Genomic DNA, 17193 nt, shown 5'->3' with positions numbered 1-17193 from the left:
GGGGCAGGGGTGACATGGACTGTAACACAGAGGCAGAGGTTCCCCAATGACGCGTGCACGGACCACACCATTATCAATCTTCAAGTCGCGCGTCTCGGTCCCGAATCTTTAAACCAAGCAAGTCACTCAGTTCAAAAAGATTTCTTGAGGATGACGTCTCAGTCTTCCACGATATATGCAGAACTTCTGTCAAACCTCAGACAAATCTCTGTTGCCGTGTCGATATTAACATCAGTCGACTCTTCCACAAAAGCAGAAATCTCGCCGGATGGCCGGCGACTCAGCGTGACACACCGCGGCCACACAGAGCACGTCACTTTGCCGGCACAAACATCTGCCATAGGCTCATTACCTGTAGCCCAGATTGGTCGCTCAAGTCTGTCATGGAGGCTTGCAGTCTCACCAACAGAAGCGAGGCCCTCTCGTTTCTCTCTGGAAAGCCAAGCGGTGCCATGGACATCAGTCGATATCACAACTGGATCATCGGTAGCCTGCCGCAGCTGTGGGAGCGAGTTCGTCACCCAAAGTATCATCAATACATGGAAAGACTTGCCGAGTGAGAACTGGGCTGAAATGATGGAATTTTGGCATTGCCATAAACCTCATGACCACGACCATCAGGATTCTGAGTCTTTGGCCACCAAAGGCTATGGTGCCAATCATGCTATATCCGCCCAACAGGGAGTTGGCTTTGTCGACTTGACATCATTCCTGTTCTCGGAGTCCGACTGCCGAGGCCTGCAAGTAAGTATCAATCCCGCAACACCGATTTGTCCTTGACTACGCTTGGCCAAAGCTCAAGCAATCAATCTACGGGGAGAAAGAAGATGTCCATGTCGGTATCCCAAACCTTTCAGTGATTTGGCCATCGATACAACTCCCCAATATGAATGCACTTGTCGTCCCCACTCCAATGGGCAGCCAGCTTTCTGGAACCCTTCTTTACAGAACGGGATCCTAAGGTAATCTGAAGACGCGGCCTCTCTTTTTCATCTAACCTCCCATAGACATGGGTGTTTAGAGATTACCGAGAGGCATATTGCTCAAGAAGTTGCATCAAGTTTCAACTCATTGGCGGTTTACTTACACACTCTAGTATTCTTCCTCAACACCGGATGCTGGGTTCGATCTATCTTCGCTGGCGCTCAACGACGACGAGAGCAAGAAGTTTTTACACATATTTTGCCGGGAATGCACGACAGAAGTAGGCCTGTACAATATCGCGGCATTGTCTGTCACACTATTCAAATGGAAAATTACTTGCCAAACCAAGACCACAGATCATAGCCCAAGCAGTTCTGAGTGTCTTGCAGCAACTCTGCTGGCTACGATTTCGAGGTCAGGGTCATCCAAGTCTATTATCACGCCGCATACTTCTGGGGTTGCAAAATCCGAAGTAGTTTCTCATAAGAACCTTCATCTCTGGGTGCTGAACCCTCATGTCGTATACACAGCGTCCTCTACCGCTGATCGCAAGACGGCGATGAAGATACTCTACAAGCATATCGATCCTTTAGAGAGTGAGAAGCTTCTCACGTCCATGACCTCAGATGTCCAGGAAATAAGCTTGCCCGAAGAAGCCATCAAAGCTGCAGATGATTGCTTGTTACGGAGCAGTGAATTACTACCCGTTCAAGAAAGGACTTTCAAGGAGTGGCAAGTAGGACTGCTTGAGAGATGGGAACCTGCATCTTCATGATAAGATAGATAATCAAAATATCTTGACTTTGAGTGCTACATCTCATGGTTTATTAGAATAAAGCTTTTGAAACCCATCTGTTATCTAGGTTTTTGGTCGATTGGCAGTTTTCATTGAGCCCTGTCACCAGGCGTTGGTGATTACTCCTCTACAGTGTGCGAAAACTGTAAGAGCCACCACGAAATGGCGGAGAGCAATGTGCGACAAAGATGCCTATACTGTGGCTTTCTCCCATCCTGCAGGCAGCCACCTATGTTCTCTTCCTGTAGCCAAACCTCCCCCTCGCATGGGTCAAAACCAAGTGAGACCTTATATCAGATTTTCGCTGGAACCTAACGAGTACATGGGCTTGCCACTACTCAGTTCGTTTTATGATGAGAATTGACGCTCGCCCTTCTCGAATTAGCGTCAGCTCATTCCTTGTGGCAGCCTTACTCAGATCACCATGTCACCAAAAGGAACAGATTTCATACCCGCTGGGTGTATACCAATCAAGAGAACGGAAATCAAACTAGCTTCAAAATGGTTTTCGGATGAACTTCGAGAATGGAGAACCTTTAGCTCGTTATCGAAAGACGCATACGAAACAAATGCAGAGGATGACGAGCCCTTCCTCCCAGACGACCTGGAAATTGCTTTAACTTGTATAGGGACACTACGATCATGTATCAAACTTTCACGGGCGTCCTGGGCAAAACTTCAATTCAGCATTCAGAACAACGATTCCGATTATGGTTTCCTTAGGGTCTATCTGCTGCCCGATGATGTCCTCCGTAGCACGGTGGACCGCTCTAACCAGTCTCTATTGAAGGCAAGAAATGATGTCCTTGGACAATTAAACTACTCACAAGAAGCCTGGGCTGGAAATTCAAACGCAATATGGTTGGACAAGCCACTACTCCACGAAGTTGTTGTCCAGAATGAACATCTAAACGAAGGCATGTCTCTGTTGCAGCTTTTCAACAAAATTCCATCGCCTACGCCCAGAATCAACATCGTCGAGGAGACTTACTCAAAGTCTGCTATGTGCGATATCTTGGACGGCCAAGTTCCAGGACTGAAATCGGAGCTGTATCCGTATCAGCGGAGGTCATCGGCCATGATGCTGCAAAAAGAGGTCCAGCCTGAGCAAGTGCTTGACCCGCGTCTACTCCACGTCAAAGACCAAGAAGGAGGATCGTGGTACATTGACACTGTGGCTGGCACAGTGCTCAGGGAGCCACGGCACTACGATGGGGTCTCTGGTGGCATCCTCGCCGAAGAGATGGGCGCTGGAAAGACTATTATCTGTCTCGCGCTCATTCTTGCAACAAAAGGACTGCCTACTCAACCACCTGAGTATGTTTGTGCTGAGAAAGCCCCAATCAGGAAACACCTGGCTCCTTTGGCTGAAATGGCTGCGTCTTGTGCCACAAGGAATGCAGTCCCCTGGCGCCCCTATTTCGACATTTTTAAGACCAGGTTAGGGGACGACTATGAGAGATGCATTGCAGCCCTAGAAAGAAACCCGGGGTACTATTCTATCCAGTCTTCTGATAAGCGACGGGTTACGAGATTCTGCACCGGAATTCAGTCAACAAAGACGCGGCTCTACCTTAGTAATGGGAGTATTGTGGTGGTACCCCCTAACTTATTGATGCAGTGGAAGCAGGAGATCAGCAAGCATACCGAAGGCCTGAAGGTTCTAGTTGTGACGCGAGATCAGCCACTACCGAAAGCAGAAGACTTGCTGAAGTTCGACCTCATCCTCTTCACTCAGACAAGGTTGGAGAATCTACTTCGACAAGAGGGCGGAGTTGAACAATCTTCACTGTCCAAGGTTCATTTCAAGCGATGCATTGTCGATGAAGGACACAAGCTTGGGCATTCTAAGATGAGTAGTAAGAGCAATCTACTTATCGTCCTGGATGCCTTGCATTTCTCTGCGCGATGGATTGTGACAGGAACTCCATCTCAAGGTTTGTATGGAGTCGACATACAAGCAAAAACGCCGCAATCTGTAGCACAACCTGAAGAGGGTGGCTCAGTGATGACTAGTAACACATCCAGAAACTCTATTCTAGAAATGGAGAGAAGGGATCTGGAAAGGATTGGCATTATGGCAGCGCTCTATCTGAGAGCACGACCATGGGCGAACACGATTCTGGACGTTGGTGACACTATGGCGGACTGGGCTACCTACTTGCTACTTCCGAAACACAAAAAGAACAGTGGAGGCCGCTGGGACTGCTTGAGAGCAACTCTCAACTCTCTCATAATCAGGCACCAAATCGCAGAGGTCAATAGTCTATTCCCACCTGTCAACGAGAAGCTCATTGTATTGGAGGGTTCGTACCAGGACCAGATGTCGCTCAACATCTTCTCCATGATGATCATCTTCAACTCGGTCCAATCCCAACGAACAGATATGGATTACTTTTTCCACAACAAACAGCGAAAGGCTCTTCTTCAGATTGTACACAACTTGAAGCAGGCGAGCTTCTTCGGAGGATCCTTCTATTCTCAGCGAGATATTAAAACAGCTGTCGGAACCGCCGAAGATTTCCTTGCCGAGAAAAAAGTACCCATTAGTGACCAAGATCGAGAACTCCTTGAGCAAGCGATCAAGTTTGGGCATGTTGTTTCCAACAACAAAGTCAAAGCTCTTAGCAATGCATTTCACGAGATGCCGCTCAGCGTCCACGGTTTACCGCACAATGTCAGCGCATCTTGGTCACTCGACCAAGAAGCTGGGGACCACATATGCAGCTCGTCATCCATGTTGGTGACACTTCAGAAACTCATCTATAAATCAGCATCAAAACCCGAGGAGCTGAATTCTCTACTGAATGGCCGATTGATTCAAGAAGGTCTCGATACGAGAATGCGCATGCTCGCATCTGATGAGACAGAAAACAGCTCCCAAACCTTGGCCGGTAATACAAAACTGGGAGATGACAAACACCGAATCACTAATGCTCATGGCATTAGTAATGTGAAGGTGGAAGCTGAAGCAACCGCTGATGGTGCACTTGGGCCGTTGGAGACAGTCAAGATCACATCTACGGTATCAGCCAAATTGTCATACCTGATTGATAGCGTTCTCCGGTATCAGGAAACTGAGAAGATACTCATCTTCTATGAAAACGATAATATCGCATGGTATTTAGCCGTTGTGCTGGAAGTTGTAAGAAAGGATGCGCCTGTTATCAAAACCAATACTAACTTCAAACAGCTCCAAGTACAACACTTGATCTATGCCAAAGGGTTGACCGTACAGAGAAGATCACAATACGTCAACACTTTCAATCACAATGATGATTTCAGGTGAGCTTCTGAACCGCTCTTGACGCTGTGGGCTAACAAGGACGAAGAGTTCTCCTTATGGATATCTCACAGGCAGCTTTCGGCCTAGATATGAGAGTTGCGTCTCGGATCTACTTTATCAGCCCAGTCCTGAACCCTCAAGTTGAAGCGCAGGCAATTGGCCGTGCGCGAAGGATTAGCCAGCAAAAACCAGTCTTTGTCGAGACTCTAGTACTAAAAAACAGTATAGACGAGGTCATCTTAGAACGCAAAGAACATATGACGCAGGCTGAACACCGCCGAGTTCAATCCATTCTAGACGATGGCCCAATCTACGAATGGGTCAAGAATGCCCGGATCACACCATTGCCGGAAGGCGAGTTTAGTAAAGAGGATCAGATGTCACCTCTGGATACGCCGCAATACGTGTTCAGACGAGGGTTTGGGAGAACTATACACCCTGATGAAGGCTTGGTACTGGACGAGACTCCAGGGTCTGTTGGGAGAGTGCTGCGGTCTCTCGAGATGGCGAATGAGAAGAAACGAACGACACAATTTGGTGCAACCACAGTCATTCGAGATCAGAGTCAACACAAAGACTCGTCATCTAACACGCGCGATCTCGCCGCGCGGCCATCGAAGAGAGTGCGGTTCGGTTGAAGGTGAAGAACCATCCCACCTACTGGATGTGCAGAACTGCGCCACGTACGGCCACATCCCCGCACTGAAGTGTGGCGAGTGGGAAGCTAAGTTTCAGAACCAAGTCAGAAGTTGGTAAACATTGCAGGTGGCAGCTTAAAAAAATGTTGATGCACGTGGAAGAGTTTGGAGTTGGCGTCATGGAAGAAGAGTTCGGTTGCTGGTCAAGAGGAGCTAAGGGAAGAAGCTAAGGTGTATGGAGTATGTATCGCACAGAGCTACGGATACTAGCGGTGATCAAATGTTCCTGCAAGTTTGTGACCAGCCACCCGGAAAATCAGCAACAAAAATGAACTTAGCTTGGTGTTCCTGGTTACCAAGAGTCTTAAACTTGGACAGACGATGGGTCTGTTTGTCAGCTTCTGTAATAAGCGATGCAGAGTGAGATAGTGATGGGAAAATGACATCTTTGATGTTGAAAACACAACGGCCGGCCCATATGTTAGCAAAGGTTACTTCATGGCAAGGTATCCCTGTAAAGGTACGGTATTGAGGCTCAGCGATTGAGAAGTAGCGGTATAGAATGGTGAGTCAAGGGTTCGATAACTCATTATTCAGAGGGAGCACAAACCACTAGAGGAATAATAAGAATGATGCCATGACTGTCCAGCTGTGTCCCAATCTTTCGACCATTACGGGAACCACAAACAACCTGCGGGTATGTCGGTTCTCATGACGAGTCCCCCCACAGCAAATGCCAGCCAACACGCGCAAGATGCCTGATGCACGCATGTATGTACTGTACATATGGGTACGCGGTACGGTGAACCGTCAGGAGGATTCGCATCACCGCAGTTCCAAGCGACGCTTTCAAGACTTGGCGATAATTGTGAAATGCACATTTTGTGGAGGGAGGGGATGGCTAGTCGATATAGCCCGGGTACCCGTACAAATCTCCGAGATTTTTATGCTACGTATTGAAATGTCTGTGTGTTTTTCTTTTCCAGAATGGAAAACGTTCCCTGCTCTGATCGGAGGCGAGTAGTAGTAGTCTAGGGGGTCCTAACTAGTTGTTGAGGTCCCGTCAATATTGAATATGCACACGTTGAACGGATCGAACGGCTGTTGTCCCGGGATCCAGTGCCAAAATGTAGAGTTGGTACGTAGAGTATTGCCAGCCACTGAATTACTCTGCAGCCAGCCTAAGAATTCGGAAAAGAATTTGTCTCCAAGTTGTTAAAAGATTGAGTGAGTTGATGTTGAGGTCATGAGACCCCGCTGCGTTGGCTGTGCTTTGCTTGCTTGGTATTGATTGGTATGGAGGTTCTGCAAGGCATAGAAAATTGGGTGTTACAAGCAGAAAGATACAGGGATGATGAGCCGTGTTCCTGACGCGATGCTATTTTTGAACTGGTGGTTGAGTCTCCAAGTACGTACTCCTCCGAAGAGGCGACATACTGCTCAAGTATTCTTCTCTATAGGTTATTCAAGCACTGGGTATCATCATAAGCTCTGAAAGCATATGTATCTTCCCCCAAATGTTTACTGTTATACAGTGCTCTCTTGGTCTAACCCTAGGTTTACTTACGTCTCAAAGATTTACATACAGTACAACCCCAGCAAATCCAAAACACAAGCAGGCAGGGGACAAAGCAGGGTTCTCGTTCTCGACCACCCAAGCTACGGATATCTATTGGCTCCGCACCCTTCAAACCTGAATCTTGGTTTTTCCCTGTGGCTTTGGCTTTGAATGGACTTTGTTTTGTGAGATCGATCGGGAACTGCGTGCGTTACTTGAGCGACTGTGCATAATCCATAAGTTACTTAAGGTTGACGCAAGCCCGTTTCGGGAGTTTACCAAAGTCTTGGGTCTTCTCACTACTGACTAATAACTAAATCAGTGTTGTACTTTCTCACCTCGTCAACCGAAAGACAAAAAAAGTATCGACTCTGACTACGGAGTACAGATACTGCTGACGAAGGGGGCTGCATGTCTGAGATACCCTTACCTTACGCCAAACCATGCAGAGGCGTTTGACTTGACCGTGTATTTGGCATTGGATAGCATCCAATGAATGGCATGATTTTATAGGACAAGCCTCCCTCCCTGATTACACTCATCGTCTGCCTTTTAAGTCCTGACGTTCCCCTGAGCCGCTTCTTCCTTGTCCTATACTTCATCATTCATATTATTTCCTCGACTCTATTGGTCCGGCAGTCAACATCGGAACATTATCACGACAATCTGGTGCAACATAAACGAATATCGATAGACAAAAACCATCCTGTCACAATAATAAATAGCCTCCGTCGATCATCTTGAAACTCCACATTCACGACCGACCATGTTCGAGGTTCAACATAACCACCACGGACAAGAGTTCAAGCGCTTCTTTCACCATGGTCGAAGCTCAATGTCTGCCATTGAGGACAAGAGGGCAGAAGAGTTTAGGAGACATGTCTGGGCGGTTACTATGATTGATGAGGATCCGTTGGCAGGGAGTGGGGAGAAGAAGAACAAGAAGAACCGCCAATCGATTGACCTTGTGTGAGTAAAAAGAGTTTCTTTTATTGTTATCGTTATTATTGTCATTATTATTCGTCACCTGGTTTACAGTCAGCTATACTCAAACATCCCGTTCCTATACCACCCGCGCGCAACATAATGCATTGTCTATCTATTTTATAACCCTTTGTGTTCTATTATTCTCCCCCTCTTCATCTTGGAAAGTTCCAAGGAGGAGCCCCTAGAAGACATCCGGAGAAAAGAACAAGACCAAGAGCGCCTCATCTCGTCCAACCCCTAAACCCGGCGTCCTAGTGTCTTGGTCTTGGTGTTGGCCGCATGCGACTCCCGCTCTAGCGCATTCAGCTCCAACGAGGCTCTCACATCTCGATGTTTTTTTAAATTACATGTCCACATTTTCCCCTGCGTGGCGCTTCAAGCTCCCTGTCTGCCGCAAAGGCACAGCCAAAAACTTATTTCTGTCTACGTCAGATCTTTATCCTAAGAGGTCAATTATGCCTAGTTTAGGCATTTGCGTGTACCATGGGGAAGTGGTGTGATTCTAGGACTCTTAGTGTCTTTTTTTTACCCTCCCCTCAGCACCCGTGTTGAATGATATACTTGCGATTTCCGTTGGCTCGCGGAGGTTGTTGGTCGTTGCTTTCGAACGCATGTTTTTCTAATACTAATACTTTAATTCTTGGTATAGTCGTCCTGGTTCAAACAAACTGAGATCCAAGAGAGCTTCTACATATGCTGGATCACCGCCAGTAACAAAGCCTAATGACAAGCAACACAAGAACCAGCTAAAGCTTGACACTGCCGCAACTATGAAGGACTCTACAGTTACTGTCCAGCCGGTTCACTCACCATCTTTTGGCTCACCAAAAGATCTCTCTTTAGTTCAAGAAAACGCTATCAACGCTTTCCTTGCAAACACTGAGTCTCCAAAGAGCACACAAGACAACTTTTCTCCTACGGCGTATCCTCGACCAACATATGCTGTTCTCGAAACTCCCCTGGCAGATCCTACAAATGTGAGGCCAAATGCCGTCCTGAACCGTCCTCGAAAACTGTCCAACAACTCAGTTACGACTGCATCGTCCTTTCAATCCCCAGAAAGCATGGTCTCAGCAAGACGGACCCCTTCTTGGGGGAGTAGAACGAGTATGGAAACGAACGAATCTACATCTCAATGGCGACCTGAGTATATGTATCAGCGGCCAATGCCCATCAAGAAGATATCTTCTTCCCGAGCTCCCCTCCAACCGAATGAGCTCTTCGCCAGGTTGCCCTCGGAGATCCTCTCGAATATACTGGAGCAGTTAAGAGATATTCACCTGGCGGATAACAGCGGGAGCTGTGCAACTTGTTGGATGCGAGATGCTTGTAGTATCGCAGTGGCTTGCCGCAAGTGGTACAGGCCCGCCCAAATAGCACTGCAAGTACATCTCTTCCAACTACACATGAGAAAAAGCTAACTTGTATCAGATACCAAAATATTCAACTCGTGGGCCCGGACTCGGCAGCCCTCAAGAAGAAGTTCAAAATGGCACAGGGCATTCGTGCTCTCATGCTCCGGCGCATACTCCGCTCTAATCCTCACATCGCCGAAATCGTCCGCACACTTAAAGTTCCGGCCCCTGAAATTGTCGCCAAAGGCTCCGGAGCTGCCGAGTATGAGGACCTTATTGCGACGCTCGTCATGGCGTGTCCCAATATCGAGAGTCTCAGTGGATTGTCGGTTCCGTACGACCACTCCTTCAAGAAGATCTTTCATGCGTTATCAACAAGACCCATGTTAAGACAAATGAACTGGCTTGTACACGCTTCGCCTCATCAGAGACAACAGAGAATCCAATCGAGTACTCAGCAGCTTGGCTTGGTGATGCCTGGAGAACTCAGGCCTTCCCAGGAAGCTGCCTTTTTGGCATATCATGATAACTGGTCTCGCCTGGAAACGTTTACTGTGCATTGTCTCCCAGGAGCTACCGTCACGCCCGAGAACCTTCTCACATCAACACTCAAGCGTCTCCCGAACCTCAAACATCTTCATCTCTGTAACCTACCGCCCAATAGCTTCGACGACTCAACTCTCCTTGCTCTGCCGCCCCTACACTCCTTGACGTTGTCTCACATCAGCGGTATAACCTCGAGCGGGCTATCATCATTCGCAACGCAGTCCACTAGTCTTCCTCTGCGTAAGCTTACTCTTCGACACACACCTCTCACGTCTCTCGCTGCTCTAGCGCGCATCTTGTCTAATTTGAGAAACTTGCTGGACTTTTCTCTGGTTCAGATTTTCCCACCCGTCATGCCGGAGAACGACAGCTTCGCACTATGGATGATGCCATATCTTGCAAACAACACTGTGCAGAGTCTCCATTGGGATATCACCAGCCATGCTACCTGTGTCAATGCAGCGGATGATATTCTCGCTCGCAGTATCTCTGCAGGAGGTTTCCCAGCTTTGAGGACACTCCGAGCACTCAACGACCCGGACGGCATCTTTCAGGATCTGTGCTACCCCGTCGAGAGAATCGATCTTCCTTCTGATCGATTCCGAGCCTCTGAGCAACCAGAGAGCTCATCACCTTTTGCATTTCCTCTAAGCTCGGCAAGCCCCATGTCTCCCACACGCCTGTTCAAATCCAACAACTCACCGCTCGCTTCTCCACGGACCCCGGTTTCTCCGTTTGGCGACACACGCCGCCCTTACACAAGCCTCCATACCGCACGGCTTGCCGCCCAAACGCGTCTCGAAGCAGCACGTTCCCGGCCAAAATTCACTGTCAACGTAGTAGATGAGGGCGGAACCATTACTGAGACTTTCTCCATGGCTGGATTCATTGGTACGGCCGGAAGCTCAATCAAGTACCACCTTCTTCCTGACAGGGGCACTACAGACGATAAAGGCGGTCTTGTTGATGTGAGAGATTTGGATAGCGATGCTGGAGAGAGTCTCATCGGTGGGAGGGAAGGGTGCACTGGACGCTGGAATGTGCGTGATGGCATCGTGGCAGATAAGAAGGAAAAAGAAAGATGGTGGCATACAGAGAGAGGTCGGTGGACCAAAGTCACTCTCTGAGGCTGCTTACCTGAAAATATACCAAGATTCTTGGGGAGATGATAGTATGGTTACGATTTACGGCCGGCACATATATATAGAACTGGAACGGCATGGCACGATATATATCTGGGAAGTCCCAAGGTTCAGGGATATCATTTCATGGCGTTCTCGCTCAGATTGGTAAACAGGATCGGGTTCATAGCATTGGCAAATCTCAAAAACATATGAGTAAAAAGAACAGAGCGCCAAATAACATCCAGCCATTGGGCAACATTCACATACCTACCATCACAGATCCAACGTGTGCAAATATGTAGTGTAGTATCAGCATTTCCATTCTGGCTTAACCAAAATATTAAGAATAGTGACAAAAAGAAGAAGAAAAAAGAGAGACGTATATGTAGTGAATCCATGTATTTAGCTCAAGTAATTAAAGCTACCGATGCCACCGAATAAACGCCCTTGTGCTCCCTATTTCGCCATAGTGATAAATCTGCTGTACGCCAAAGCCTCATATGCAAAAAGTAGACAATTAAACATTTTTTTTCTTCCGGCCAATTAAAGACATGGTTTCTATCAACCATGTCTAGGTTAAAACTAGATAGTTATGATCCCGTCCCGACTACATATCTGTGTAGATTTTTTTAATTTGTTCTTCTCATGCTAAATGTCGTTAAATAGTAAAAGGGCTAGGGTTCTTGTTCCGCCCGTCCTCCTTTCCAAAAAGGTATGTGAGAAAGTCAAGGAAAGGAAAAGGAGAAATAATAACAGCTCGCAAGGTAGTCAGCCCAAAAGGTACTTGCAAACAAACCTTCGGCTGAGGCGGTCGTTACCACATTAAAGTTGGGGTGATTGGATAAAAACACGCCAACACGGGCGGAAAATTGTGCATGCATACGGGAAACCCGGCAGCTGGGTGTACAGGAATTGAGCTCCTGAGCTCTTCGAATGATGTTGGGCAAATTCTGACCAAGGAAACCAACAGTGATTAGAAAAATCGGCTCTTCTTCTTCTCTTTCTTCATGGCATCGCTGCGCAATATATCGTCGAAGGTTGCGCCCGTCTGCTCGGGAGGAGGTGATTCAGTTTGAGGGAAGCCCTGGTGGCCAAAGGCGGCCAGATTACCCACAGATGAGTTCCGCGAACCCATCATAAGACTGGGGGGACGTCCACCAAGAGAACTGCTACGTTCTCCGAATGGGCTTGGGGGCTGTAAAGGTACAGGCTCCAATCCCAAGGCGATACTGGATCGCCAAGCTTGATTGGCTCGATTTCCGCCGGGTGAGTGAGTTCGAGGGCGAAGAGAGCCTGAAGGGCTACCAATGGGGGATGGAGGAGTGTTGTAGCCGTTGCCGAAAGATGGTGGTGGTGTGGGCATAAAGTCCTCATCCAGGAACATGGACCGTGGGGGCTGCAACGGTGACAGCGAAGGTTCCGTTGGTGGCTGGGCTTGAATTCCTGAAGCGCCGCTCTCCCACTGGGTAGCAGCAAGCCAGCAGTGACTTCGGTGGTAAGTGGCCTCCACGCTGAAAAGAACAGCATCTTGAGAGAGCTCGACCAAACCACCTGTGCCAGCCACCTCATACCACATCTTCTTCACTTGCTGATCCGGAACCCAAGGAGGGTTACCCAGAGGAGGCTCACAGAGGAAGTACTCAACACCTTCGGTGAACTGCATGCCTGGAGCATCCACAACCAAGACAGGAAGTGACTGGATGACAACGTAAAGGAACAGCCAGTAACCGATACGCTGGTCAGCAAAATCTTGAGGCGTCTTGCCTCGAGCCTCACGAAGCTCAAACTCCTTAAACTTGTCCAAGAAAGGAACCTTGATAGCGTTGGTATCGTAATTGTAAGCCTTGTTCAACATGAGCATGAGTTCATGTTCCTTGATGTTCTTGTCGAATTTTGCCTGTTTCTTTGGCGACAGCGTATCGTAAGTTTCCAGGATAGATGTTGCAGTGGGCAATTGCGGACAATCGTAAGGAATGGGAGGAAGAACAGGCGGCTTCGAGCGATCGAATTCGGACATGATGTTTCGCAGTGCAGACATGATCATCTTGTCAGGATCGTTAGAAAGTTCAGGAACAGCATCCATGATTCTCGAAGTTCGGTTGGTGCGGTCGACGAGCAAGTCATAAAGAGCACACATGTCAGAATACAGAACCTTGAGGACAAGTCTGTTGAGGCCGCTCTCGGAGAATGGGTTCTTCTTGCTGCTGGCTTTGGGTGGCCAGTTGCCGAATGCTGTTTTGTAGTAGCTGAGAGCGAAATTACGCATTTTAGTAAATGACTGTCTCCACACCTTGAAGCGGACGCTTCTAAGCTCCGACATGGAAGTTGAGTTTGCAATACCAGAGAAAAGTGCAGGAAATTCGAATTGCTCCAGGTGCATATTGGTGTTGTGCTGGCGGTTACTCAGATCGGTACTAGCCCGTTCCAAGTTCGTGCGAGTCTTTTCTGAAACCTGGTTCCAGAGAGGAAGTTTCAGATCTTGGATTGCTGGAAGCTTGCCCGCAGCATGGGCAAATGCCTCATTATAGAGATCGGCTGATCGCATGCGCTCGCCCAGGATCAATGCCTCGAGAGTCTTTTCCCGGCTGTTCCGGCAGTCTGCAAGAGCATGCTGGTCCATGTAAAACTCGAAACTGAGATCAACAGCGTCTCCAAACGTGGTTCCATCATAACTCGTGAAGCCGTATTCTTCCAAAAGTTTTGAAATCTCCAGGAAAGCATGGAAGTTGGTAGGGCGAGTCTTGGTGGCAACGAGAGGCTGTCCGGTCAAGAAGGCGAACAGGTTGCGAATAGCAATCAAGCGATCCATGTCGGGTGATGTTTCTTGACCGGGAGTTCCATTAGGAAGATATAGGTGGAGGCAGTCATCATATCCGTCATCCTGAACAGGAGGGGAGTTTGGTGAGGAGATAAATCGGTTCGCATCTTCGGCTGTCAGGCTGTCGCGACCACTGAAGCTCCTAGTTCGGTCCCTACCCATAGGCATCTCTCGCTCTCGCTGAATGAGTTCATTGAAAACCCAGGACGAGCTGATTGTGAATTCTTGAACCTTGAATGACGGCCCGAAGCCACTGCCCTTGGGGTAAAGGTAGACAAGAACAGCACCGCTTTCGTTCCAAAGTTCTGGGACCTAATGGAGCGCAAAGATTAACTCTGAAACCATGGTTCAACGGTAGAGCAACGTCACTTACCTTTTCTCCGTTCTTGAGAAACGAAGCATTGTACTCGGCCTGTGTATCGTCGGACAGTACCCACGCGGTTGAGGCGTTTGTGTTGGAGACGTCCATCGAGTTTGATCGCGATCTTCCACCAGGCAACCAACTTCTTCGGAGACGACCCCGCGTTGGGCTCTGGCTCACATCACCTTTTGATGAACCTGGTCTGATGGCGAGTGGTGTAGAAACTACGCGGCTCTTGGTGTTGCTGCTGCGGCTGTTGGGAGACTGCACTGAAGATGCGCGGCGACCACGATCAGGAGCTGGAGAAGTCTGTCGAGTCTTCAGAGCCTGAATGGAGTCACCGTTGGAGTTGCTGGATGTGTGCTGGAGAGAGCCACTTCGTGATCGAGCAGCGGGGTTTTCCTTTCGCAACTTTCCACCAACACCACTGCTGACATTATCTGAAGGAGAAGTAGGAATCGGAGGGGGCGGCATGTTAGGCTCCTGGGGGCTCATGGTGGCTCTCTGGACCTCTGGAGATGGAGGAATCGGTGCCATGATCTGAGGCTGAGGGTTTAATGGGCCATCGAGACTGTCGCTGCCACGGGTTGGGATCGAGTCCGGACTAGGCGGGGAACCAGCATGGCTTGGCTGATATTGGCCATGAGCCTGGTGGGTGAGGGCGTCGTGGTAATCGCTTGTCATCCGGACGGTGGGGTCGATGATGCTGGGAGTGGTAGACGAGGCGCTATCGTCAACGGTTGTAGGAGGGGTTGCAGCGGTGTTAGTGGTGGTCGAGGTATCGGTGGGAGAAGAAGATTTGGTGGGTGCAGGAGAAACAGCGGCTGTAACGGCGGAAGCGGGAGCGGAGGGCGCCGCAGGTACCGGAGGTGTTGGTACAGATTTTGGCGAAGGCTCGGATGGCAGAACGAGCGACGGAAGAAAAGATGAAAGTCGATTTCTCCAGCGAGTTGAACCTTTGGTGGGAGAGAGGTTTGTTGTCGACTGGGATTTGGGCAAGGACACTTTTTGAGTAGAGTCGTTGTGTTTACGAATAGTCTTTTGCTCGGCGGAACGTGGACGGTTGTGTTGTACAGCGTCTTGGTCTTGCTGCGGGTTGGAGCCCATATGAGGCAAGTTTGTGGTGGACTTTGAAGACCCAATGTTTGAACCACGCAGGTGAGCGAGATCAGAAGTGTTTGACTTTTTTACGCTCTTTCGAGGAGAAGATGAAGAATCAGGATCTGTGTTTGATCGTAGCATAGAGGGCATTATAGAAGCCCGGAAGGACCTGCTCGACGTCATGACGGGCAATGCAATTCGTTCGTCCTAGCAAGTAAATGCAAGAGGTGACCAGATCGTCCAAACGCCAGCGTTACATGCAGCAAAGCAGAGGAACAGGAAAAGGCAGAGTACCTATGCTAAGAATGGCAGCAGAGGGTACTTGTGGCAAACGAGTGACAGTTCAAACAGAACAAGGCAATGCAAGGCAGGGCAAACAAGGCGAGCTAAGCTATGCAAGCTTGGTCAGGTAAGGCAGTGAGTAAGTAAGCTGGTAAGTAAGAAGCCGGGTTAACAAAGGTATGTAAAAGGGGGCCGGCAAATGGACAATTCTTTATGTCAGGGGACTGCCAGCAACAAAAAAAAAAAGTGAAGAAAGAACAGAAACTGAAACTGAGGAGAGCTCAACGGAGAACTTGACTTCAGACTGGAGTGGAAGAGACGGCAGCAAGCGTCAACTAAGAAAAAAAAAAGTCAGGCAAAAGCCCTTTTCAGCTAAATGCTACTAAGGTAGGGAATACGCAGGGCACACAGGATTTTAGTCTGTGGCTTCGTGTCAGATCTAGGACGGGTCTTCCCTGCGCCGGGGACAAGCCCCCCCAAAAGATGGAGACTCAAGGCCCATAAAAGGCCTGGCAGAGCTTGATGCTGGCTGGTTAATTAGCAGGTACTTCAGGTACTCGCCTGGTACCTGGGTGGTTTTGCTGCTACTTTTGGGTGTGTCTCTGGATCAACGGGGTCGGGTCCGGGTTCGGGGGCTCGGGACTTGGTGGATACGCAATGACGTTGGCTGCTTGGGTGCGAGTGGTGCTTAGAGGGATTAGCTTCTCCTGAACTGAAGAGAAAGAGAAGGGGAAAAAAGGGCAGGACAACGGACGACGGGCTGAACGGGAGCTGTCTGTCAAAGACATTTGAATCACCAAACCCCCGCTGATTCAGTTGACTTGTCAACTGCGGAAACCGGATATACCGTGTCTAAAACAGTGCGCTATTCACATCCACATGCATGCATCTGTCTGTATTCACCCTCTTACGATGGGATGTCATGTCTCTCTTCTCTTCAGCCCCGGACATGCTCGTGCTTCTGCTCTATAAGCATTTATATTCATCGCCTTGTTACTCATGTTGTGCCGCGTCGTGTCGCAGGTGCTGTAGCTTAGCTACGCCGCTACCAATATCATTACGGATCCGTGACAATGGAAACGAGGCATTCGATTCGAATCCTTGAATCCTTTTTTCCATAGTAGCGGGTCTTTTCTGGTCTGGGCGGCTCATCCATCTCTTGACTGGTCTGCCGTGTGATTTCAGACTGATGACAAGTGGAGAAGGCATTTGATTCACCACAGAAGCCAAGACTGAGACTTGAAAGGGAGAGAAAGAAAGACATCATCTAATGTCGGCAGGGAAGCGAGTAATCAATTCATATTGCTAGTCTGTTTGAAAGACGCTCGGTTGTGAAGTAACTGATCCTGTATCTTGAAGCTTCAACATAGCTACCCTGGTGAGCTAGCTGTCTATAGTATGATGATGCCACTTTATT

The 17193-nt window shown here is 48.7% G+C and overlaps 4 protein-coding genes across 6 annotated transcripts; 3 read left to right on the top strand and 1 right to left on the bottom strand.

Moving 5' to 3' along the window:
- Positions 1 to 101: 101 nt before the first annotated feature.
- On the top strand, positions 102 to 1788 carry FVEG_01096 (hypothetical protein). The gene is made up of 2 exons (XM_018887884.1): positions 102 to 744; positions 1097 to 1788. Exons 1-2 carry the CDS (start codon positions 151 to 153, stop codon positions 1697 to 1699), a joined length of 1197 nt encoding a protein of 398 aa, XP_018743696.1. The 5' UTR covers positions 102 to 150; the 3' UTR covers positions 1700 to 1788.
- A 192-nt stretch (positions 1789 to 1980) lies between these two features.
- Positions 1981 to 6121, top strand: FVEG_01097 (hypothetical protein). Its single transcript, XM_018887885.1, has 3 exons — positions 1981 to 4865; positions 4914 to 5005; positions 5053 to 6121. The coding sequence occupies exons 1-3, from the start codon at positions 2145 to 2147 to the stop codon at positions 5642 to 5644; spliced, it is 3405 nt and encodes a 1134-aa protein (XP_018743697.1). The 5' UTR covers positions 1981 to 2144; the 3' UTR covers positions 5645 to 6121.
- A 1042-nt stretch (positions 6122 to 7163) lies between these two features.
- On the top strand, positions 7164 to 11651 carry FVEG_01098 (hypothetical protein). 3 transcript variants are annotated; one of them, XM_018887886.1, is made up of 3 exons: positions 7164 to 8171; positions 8839 to 9570; positions 9621 to 11651. In XM_018887886.1, the coding sequence occupies exons 1-3, from the start codon at positions 7969 to 7971 to the stop codon at positions 11215 to 11217; spliced, it is 2532 nt and encodes an 843-aa protein (XP_018743698.1). In that variant the 5' UTR covers positions 7164 to 7968; the 3' UTR covers positions 11218 to 11651. The 3 variants fall into 3 exon arrangements, with proteins under 3 accessions (XP_018743698.1, XP_018743700.1, XP_018743699.1); XM_018887888.1 differs by having other exon boundaries at positions 8622 to 9570; XM_018887887.1 differs by having other exon boundaries at positions 7164 to 9570.
- On the bottom strand, positions 11523 to 16526 carry FVEG_01099 (hypothetical protein). The gene is made up of 2 exons (XM_018887889.1): positions 14406 to 16526; positions 11523 to 14344 (listed from the first exon to the last, which is right to left on the bottom strand). Exons 1-2 carry the CDS (start codon positions 15675 to 15677, stop codon positions 12188 to 12190), a joined length of 3429 nt encoding a protein of 1142 aa, XP_018743701.1. The 5' UTR covers positions 15678 to 16526; the 3' UTR covers positions 11523 to 12187.
- Between the last annotated feature and the right edge of the window lie 667 nt (positions 16527 to 17193).

The sequence above is a fragment of the Fusarium verticillioides genome, chromosome 1, assembly GCF_000149555.1.
Source record: "Fusarium verticillioides 7600 chromosome 1, whole genome shotgun sequence".
NCBI lineage: Eukaryota > Fungi > Ascomycota > Sordariomycetes > Hypocreales > Nectriaceae > Fusarium > Fusarium verticillioides.
This window is presented reverse-complemented; position numbering and strand designations above follow the sequence as displayed.